The sequence below is a fragment of the Triticum aestivum genome, chromosome 7B, assembly GCF_018294505.1.
Source record: "Triticum aestivum cultivar Chinese Spring chromosome 7B, IWGSC CS RefSeq v2.1, whole genome shotgun sequence".
Classification (NCBI taxonomy): Eukaryota; Viridiplantae; Streptophyta; class Magnoliopsida; order Poales; family Poaceae; genus Triticum; species Triticum aestivum.
Window position 1 is genome coordinate 119,392,247 of NC_057813.1, and position 8,603 is coordinate 119,400,849.

The 8,603-nt window shown below is 42.8% G+C and overlaps 1 protein-coding gene and 1 long non-coding RNA gene across 3 annotated transcripts; one reads left to right on the plus strand and one right to left on the minus strand.

Moving 5' to 3' along the window:
- The first annotated feature begins 1,372 nt into the window (after positions 1-1,372).
- On the plus strand, positions 1,373-5,290 carry LOC123160059 (uncharacterized). Of its 2 annotated transcripts, none has more exons than XM_044577881.1 (5): positions 1,373-1,862; positions 2,332-2,479; positions 2,557-2,654; positions 3,635-3,709; positions 3,837-5,290. In XM_044577881.1, the coding sequence occupies exons 1-5, from the start codon at positions 1,476-1,478 to the stop codon at positions 3,948-3,950; spliced, it is 822 nt and encodes a 273-aa protein (XP_044433816.1). In that variant the 5' UTR covers positions 1,373-1,475; the 3' UTR covers positions 3,951-5,290. The 2 variants fall into 2 exon arrangements, with proteins under 2 accessions (XP_044433816.1, XP_044433817.1); XM_044577882.1 differs by having other exon boundaries at positions 1,377-1,816; positions 2,355-2,479.
- On the minus strand, positions 4,847-6,378 carry LOC123160061 (uncharacterized). Its single transcript, XR_006479980.1, has 3 exons — positions 6,158-6,378; positions 5,229-5,882; positions 4,847-4,987 (listed from the first exon to the last, which is right to left on the minus strand). It is a non-coding gene; the product is annotated as an uncharacterized lncRNA (long non-coding RNA).
- Between the last annotated feature and the right edge of the window lie 2,225 nt (positions 6,379-8,603).

The window sequence follows — 8,603 nt, forward strand, 5'->3', positions numbered from 1 at the left end:
AGAAGGATGTAATTTTACACAAACATGTTGTTTGACAAAACAAATAGTAAGAAGGACACGAATCTTTAATTGTTGCAGTAAATGAATACAGTTATTGTGTTTGTTTGCTTGTTCTATAATATGTTTTAGAATCAGATTTTAATCGTGCAAAAATTGTTCTACTATCTCATATTTTCAACACTTAAATCTGTATTACATTTTGGGCTTTCAAACTTGAAATTTTGGGGTTCAAAATTTGGTGTTCAGGCAACAAGAAAAATACTCAAAGCTTTTCCGATAAAATTTGACATACTCTAGGCTTCACCAGCGAGCCAGTGGATTCACCTCCCCTCTGCCTACCATCCCAGCGGCCAGTGGTGGGGAGGGGGATCCCGATGCCTTTACTCCGGTTGGTAGTTTAGGTTAGAGTTGCCGAGCCCTCGCAGGTGTGGCGCTTGGATGGATGGCGATTCTTCTTCTTCGAGTTTGTCTTTTGGGTTTCGATCCTCCTCGAGTTTGTCCTTCTGGATGTAGTTGGCGGAGCTCTGACATAGATTCCCGCCATCCCATTAGGATCGTGAGGGTAGGGTTTTCATCGTGTGAAGAGATTCGCACTTTAGAGTTTAGACCTATCCAAGGGTTCAACGGCGAAGAGTACGACTCCAAGGAACTGGTGACGTCCACAAAAACTTCCCGGCTGTCATCGACAAGGTCAAGCTGGCTCCGGTAGTGGAGTGCTGATAGCGACGCGTGTGCGGCTCGTTCTAGCGACAATACTGTTCGTTCGGTGATTTTGGAATGTTAGTGTAATTTTTATTATGTTTGAGCTGCTTTGTACTTCTGATGATATTTGATAATTGATCTGGATCATGTTCGAGAAAAAGATGAGATTTAGAATATTTAATAAATATAAATTCAAAGAATTGTATCTTAAACTTCAATGTTGAAACTTTTAGTTCAAATTTCGTCTCAAAGTTTGAAAGTACAGTACCCTGATCCTTTAATTAGTACAAACCAATCTATGGTTAGATGGTTAGAAAAATAGTGGTATCCACGGCCCACTAAAGTTTAAGTTCTAAATTTGATTTTGGTGTTCGTATTTTTCTTGAGTTATTTTAGACCTTCTGACGATGTGCGTTCAGTCAGAGAAGATGTTTTCGTCAGCAACAAAGGCGTTTATGGCGACTTCGTCAATTTTAAGATGATGCGTTGGCCTAGTTTTTTAAAAGTGCTCCTAGGGATAAGGTGTGTGTGCGTGCCTTCATAAGGGCGAATGTATATGCGCATGTCTAATCTCTGTTGTGTTAAAATAATCCCTTAATTAGTGCAACAAAAACCATAGAAATGATGGGACCGTTTACCAATTGCGGCCCACGTCACTCGTTATGCGCGGCCACGGCTAGAAAAGAACTCGCCGCCACCGATCTTTGTGCAAACAACCGCACACCATCTGCTCGATCAATTACCCCACGCCCCGCTCGCCTTCGCCCCTGCCGATGAGCTTTCTCGCCGGGCGCCTCGCCGCACAGGAGGGCGCATACTTCCTCCAGGAGTCCAGGAACGCCGCCAGCCGCCTCGCGCAGAAGATCCCCGCGTCCGAACATGGGCCCAGGCCGGCATCCCCGCCTCCGTCGGCCGACGTGCTGCCGGAGATCCTCCGCCACTCCATGCCTTTAAGGCCCACGCTGCCTCCGCCCAACTCAACCCTGTACGGTTCCACCCGCTGGGCCCTCCCACCGGGCGGCGCCAAGGCTGCCGGCGTGTCCCCCGACGTGCTCAACCCGCTCCGGTCGTACGTCGCGCTGCCGCAGGCCACCTTCGGCCTCGGCCCCAAAAGGTGCGCCTCTGGCGCCTTCGGTATTGATCTAATTTTTTCACTCAAGGTAGTTTTGAACTCGGGTGCTCTTACTATGTGTATGCGTCACTAGATAGTTCATCGATTTTTTAACGTGTGCCGAAGCACTCGTTGTACTAGTGGGTTGGAGAACTCACCTTGATACTAGAGCAAGGGATTATGTGGTAAAACAACCACACGTATTAAGATTAAACTTTGCAACGTTTGATCAACAATTAGTTCTACAATGTATGGATTTATTGATGAATGGTACCATTTGATTCATCGAGAGGGTACTACTTCTGAAATTTAAAAAGATGATCGACTCTCAGATGAAGAATGGATGCATGGATTGTAGCGTCAGAGTTTAGAACGGTGGAAGCTTGCATAGATTTTCTATTTAAAGCTGATTGCATAGCATGTTCTATGTTCTTACTTCTTAGTCCCTCAGCCATTCGTGAGGTAATTAAGTTAATACTGTAAACCATAACTGGTGATTCATTTTCATTTTTTTCTAGGTTTCATGTGGATTTGTTTACAGATGGGAACTTCCAACTGACAGGCCTTACTATTCATCACCAAGCACCAATGAGGGACGGCGTGATATGCATCCTCCTCCCATGGACCCTGAGAAGTTGAAGGCCGTAATTGCTAGATACTCACAGGGTATGTAACTCGCCAGAGATTTTTGTGCTGTAGTAGTGTCGTTAAAGATATGTTGTTCTCACCTTTCATGGATCCAGTTGGAAAGGCGCTCCTTAGGATTGCTGGGACTATATTGGTGATTGGAGAAGCAACAGCTGAGCTGCTGTATACGGTGAATAAGCTTCAGTTGCATTCTGTAAGTCATGTAACTGGCTCTATACTTTTTTTTATGGAACAGAGTAAGTATACTTTCTACTCCCTCCGTCCGAAAATACTTGTCATCAAAATGGACAAAAAGAGATGTATCTAGAACTAAAATACGTCGAAATACATCCCCTTTTATCTATTTTGATGACAAGTATTTCCGGACGGAGGGAGTACCTTCAAGAAAAGGAAATAATGCCATATCAGATTGCATATACAAATTCTAGGTTGCTTGGTTGCAGCGTGATCTTTACCTGTCTTGTTTGAGATTTATGATTTGTAGTTGAGTTTTGTAATGTTATTGTCTGCCTGTCTTCAGATTTTCATCGGTTATAATTCCAGAAAAATGTGGTCTTCAATTGTTTGCTGTTATGCTGTTTATAATATTTCATCGTTCTTAAAAAAATAATTAATCACAGTAGTTTAGTCATTGGCATAATTGTCCAAGAAAGCTCTGCCCACAGCCCCACACTACCATGAGCCATATGTCATCATTGTTCACACTCTGACCAAGCAGAGAGTTCTAACATTACTTGCTTGCCAGTTGCGACCATATAATAAATGGAAAGAAATATGCTCGAGACCTCGAGTGATGTGGGTTTAGATCTAGTTTGGTGATATCTAAGAGATCGGAATTTGCAATAGCAATTTGTATCCTTAACGGATCAATGTTGACATATACAGAAAATAATACTAATGACCAATATTTTTACATAGTTTTTATTAAGATGCAATGGCATGATATATATAAATGTTTTGTTCTAACTGCTCCATCTCACAAGTTCAAACAATCAAGATAACAATGCAATCTAGTAGGCACGAGACATGTTTTGTGGTGATTCAATATGATAGGATGTCATGTATTTGATGTGAGCATCCTTTAAAAACAATGAGCAAGAAAAGAGAAGGAAGTCATGACATCTACTAGTTGGCAAATATCCTCTCTAAAAAAACACGGATATCCCCTTTCAGGTCGGCGATGTCAGAGCTAAAGGAAAAGAACACGCTGATATGGTCAAAGTACAACTAGCTCCACTAAGGAAATGGGTAACAAAACTGCGGAACCTTCCTGTGTTTGACTTTGAGTCGATTGTATTTGAGCGTTGGCCTAACTCCGGTTTCTTCTGATTCCTGTTACAAAATTGATATTAATTTCCACATACTGAAATTGTAGGCTGAAGACACGTCCCGAAAATGGCATTACAAAGGCAACAAAGAGTCCAAGGAGAAGCCTATCCTTGATAGAGAGCGTTCAAGAGCACTTAGTGCTAATACACGTCTGAATTGATCAATACATACAACTGGCAGTTGTTGTTGTTGTTGTTAACAAACACAAGCAAGCTCATACTCCCCCATTATGAAGTTTCTTATTGTAACGTGTAAGTCCACCATTATAAAACTCCTCGTTTTACGTTTACCTTGTCTATATGTGCAGTGTAAGATTACAAGGAAGCCCCGGGCGTTCGGTCTTTTCGGTTTGTTCGGTCCGGTCTTTTCGGTCTTTCAAAATTTCGGTCTCCCATAATTGAAGACCGATATAATTTTGGTCTTTTTGGTTATTCACTATTCGGTCTTCGGTCTTTACCATTCGGTCTTCGGTCCTGACCAAACAGACCAAATTAATTGCTAGAACCCAGATTTATGTTACTTCCAGTACCAATTGTATACAAACTACATAGAGTAAAGAGGTACATGTGTGCACAAAGCTGTGTGTACAGAGATAACATATGTCTGTATACTGGCGCATGTGTACATAAGAAAAATTCAAACAAGTAACACTTGTATGCAATCTGGATGGGATACAGTACACCATATGAAAATCTTTAAATAGAAAATTAGCACTATATATAATCACCACTTCACCAGCAACAAGATTCATGCATGCATACTCATTTATATTTGACACCAAAAAGTAAGAAGATCAAGTAACATCAGCGGATCAGCCCATGGAGTCGACAAGCAGCAAACAGAAACACCATCACCACTTGGTACTTGGCAACATAGAACTTGACAACATAGAACTTGACATGAAAACAAATCAAGTTTAGTACATGCTTTAAATTCAGCAGCAAACAACAAACATTAAGGTCTCACAGTCTCACTCTCAGTTCTCAATTCTCAAGTCTCAAGTCACAAATCAAAAGCAAAAGTTGATAACTAAAACAACATACATTCAACATGATTTTAGTTCAGCCATGAGTAGACGTGGATGTCACTTTGTTGGTCGACTTGCACACTTGTTTGACTTGGCCGTGGAAGAAGCAACAACACCACCATTGAACTTGCGCTTTCCCTTCACCTTGTCACCAAATTCTTCAATCAACTCTACAACAAGTCAAGTATTCAATCAAATTTCATAATCTGCTAGCTATGGTGATATACTGATAGTGACAAATGCAATGTGATTTTGTTGAGATCTACTAGCTAGGTCTAGTTAATGAAGAAGTTTGTCAAGTCATGCATATAAAGTTCTCCATACATTGGTTTGGTACTGATGCATGTCATGCATAGTAATATCTCTACAATAAAAAAACAAATGTATTGACAAGTTGGCTGATTGTTTTACCTTTTTCTAGCACTTCTAATTCTTCCAAGTTCTCCTTGATGTCGACCGGGTCTGTTGACCTTCTCAGTGTCCCTGGTACAAGTTCTTCTTGATGGTGGACTAAAGCGGGGGCAAGCGACTGAAATGAACTTTCTTATTTGGATTGGATCCATTTTCAATCCATCTAGATATCTCATCTAGATATCTCCAAGTATTGATGCCATCTCCTGGAGTTGCTTGCAAAGTGGTCTGATCTGGATCCATTTTCTTATTTGGATTGCGCTTGCATGTACCAAAGTGCCTGCGCATTGCTGTTGTCCCATTGATTGATGTAGTAGCTTGAATTGGTTGGTCACAATACTTGCATTTTCCTTCCTTTACTAACCCCTTGTCATCAAAAACTTTGGTAAAATGCTCCCAGATTTGTGATCTTGACGCCATTTGCTTCCGTCCTTTTGGCTTGTCATCTTGAGCAGCTTTTGGATTGGCACCTTCACCAACTTTTGCTTCCGTATCTTCATCTTCAATGATGCTACGTAAGAATGATTCGTCTCCTGCTTCTGCAGCCGCTGCTTCTGCATCTGCTTCTGCATCTACCTCTGCATCTAGACTCATAAATGCATCGTCTTTGTCCTTCAATCCCTCATCATGTTCAGATTCCAGTATAGAAAGCATCTACAAAAAAACAGGTTACTCCTTACTGAACCATTTATTCATCTAATGGTACAGAGGAACATATAAACTAACAAAAATATACTACTTATAGCCTAGTTAGTACATACAGCAGCATGGCACGAATCTGTCATGAATATATACAAGCCAAAAAAGGCAAGCCACTATATCAACCTTAATTTGAACATCACAGAACTTGAACAATATAATTGATTCAATAAAATAATAACAATCTAGACATCACATATGCACATAGAGAGATGAAGTATCTTGCTCACCTTCAGGATTCAGTTGCAAGGTACAACACCCAAAGAACAGCAGGCAGCGACCCGACACCAACCTCGAAGAGGACGAGAGGTGGTGACGAACTGCAGCAGCGAGGAGATGGAGCACCGTCGGTGGATGTCCCCGTCACTGGCAGTGGAGCGACGAAAGAGGGTCGGGCTTGGAGGCGCGACGCAAGGGGCACGGTGGTCGCGGATGGTGGTCGGCTCGTCGTCACCGGTCAGGGCAGCAGCTCGGGGCGCCGGTCCTCGTCGCTCATCGGTCAGAGGCGCGCGGCGCTCCTCGGTCACGGCTGACAGCTCACGGCATCGCGCCACAGCGAGGGACGGCGGCTAGGGTTCGTGGTGGGAGAGAAAAGAGGAATTGTGCAAAGCGGGCGGCGGCGGCTAGGTTCTGTGAATCGATTGCATCGTGAGGTGAGGACGAGGTGTGTTTGTGTGTTATCTCACTTGTGAGTTGTGACCTTGGGCTGGCCAGATGGGCTGTAGCCTGTACGTACTTACTACTCCTATGTATGGGCTTTTCTAAATTCGGTCTATACGGGCTATTCGGTCCACAACATCAGATGACCGATCTGACCGTAACTAGTTCGGTCATACAGTAGTGCAGACCGTTTTTTATTCGGTCTTATTTAGTTCGGTCATTTCGGGTTTGGTCTCGGTCTTTTCAGATTCGGTCTTCGGTCTTTGATTTTTATGCCCGGGGCGAAGCACACCCATGTACATGTATTACCCATATATTGAATAAAGCACATACCCTTCGATGTGGGAAGCCAGCTGATGCGGCCACGATTAATGTGAGTGTTCTCAATGTTTATAAAAGTTTTCCACAGGTCAATGAATTAGAGCGCAGAGATTTATACGTACCAAAATACAATAGTTTTGGTGAGAACTACGGAAAAGGTTGCATGCCTAGTTGAAGTCATGTGCATGCATTCTAGTTGGTTGCATGGTACGGATCAAGCAAAGAAAGGTCGGCTACATGCATGCATGCCGGTTTACCAGGGAAAAAAATTACTAGGAAGGCAATATACACGGGACTCCTATAAGTATGAATCATTAAGTGATAAAGCTTCTTTTTCTGAGATCCCGAGAGCACCAGCATAGATATTGCGTCAAGAAATTTGGGAAGCAAACACATATATATTAATCAGAAGGAAATCAAAGATTGCATCGGTTGTTAAAAATAGAGACCGGAATTACTACTACTTCTGTTGGGGTCGACCACCAGAAAAGATCACGAGCATCAGCAAGTTACTCACGTGGATTTTTACATGTTTAAAGGAGATTGGATGGGGCCCACCAAGCTTGCCGATCGTGGAGTTAGTTTAAACTAAGAAAGAGTCTACAGATTAGGAAATATGTGTACGTGTGTCTTTTGAAAACCTTTTAGGTGTGCGTGTGTTTCAGGTTGGCTACTTCTATAAAGCCTAGGTGTGCGTCATTGTAGAGGGGTCAGGTTATTTTTATATGAAATAAACACCATGTGTTTTTCAGGGTAGACACCCGTATCAAGTTTTGGAGGGATCTTTAGAAAACCTCTGTGTTGCGATTTCTTTTTATGGAAATTGTTTTGCGCGTGAGTACCTTCGTCGAGATTGGTTTTCTCGTGCTGGGCCGCAAGGTTCAAATCCTCTACTTCGTGTACATCGCGTGTGCGGGCGAGAGGTTGTTACTGCTGGTGGTGGAGTGTCGTGAAAGATCGGGCCGCAACAACGGATCGGATCTCGCCACGAGGTTCGGTCCACATCAGGTGGTATTCAGAGCATCAGGTTGTTCACGACACTATGGAGAAGATGGCGAGTGCATCGTTATTCAGCAAGTTAAGCTATGGATTTCAGTTGGAGGAGGAAGGTCGATGGGATGGGATGTTTCATACTCGTGTTGTGGTACAGGAGAGATCATGTGCCATGACAATTGACCACATGAGTTTGATCAACGCTGCAAGCATCGAGATGGTGGAGAATCTAGATCTATCAATGACACCACGAGCACACCCATACTTGTTTCGTTGGGGTCATGAAGATCTCAGTGTCACACATCAAACAAAGGTACCGTTTTTGCTAGAAAAATATTTTTGCACGGTTTTGTGTGACGTGATTCCGGCATCGATGGTTTCATGTCACTTATTGTTGGCCAAGCCATGGTACAAAGAGCATGATGTTGTGTATGATTGTCAAACGCACATATATACCGTCAAGAAGGGTAAGAAGTATGACCTCGTGCCCATGGGTCTGGATCATTTTATTGCTTGGAGGGAAGAACATCTTGAGAAGATAAAAGAGCAAGAAGAAGAAGAAGAGAAGAAGGTCGAAGGTGCTAAAAATTTGACGGTCATCGTTCAATCTGCACATGAAGATATTACTGAAGAGATTGACTCGAAACCGAGGACGGTTTGGCTTCAAGGAGGAGAGGATGATGTGGCCACGATTAATGTGAG

What these genes read in the sequence shown, in the direction of transcription:
- LOC123160059 (XM_044577881.1), top strand. Translation starts at nt 1,476, where the DNA reads ATGAGCTTTCTCGCCGGGCGCCTCGCCGCACAGGAGGGCGCATACTTC. An exon ending in AATTGCTAGATACTCACAGG is followed by an intron (nt 2,480 to 2,556) that starts GTATGTAACTCG and finishes TCATGGATCCAG; the next exon opens with TTGGAAAGGCGCTCCTTAGG. An exon ending in TAGCTCCACTAAGGAAATGG is followed by an intron (nt 3,710 to 3,836) that starts GTAACAAAACTG and finishes CTGAAATTGTAG; the next exon opens with GCTGAAGACACGTCCCGAAA.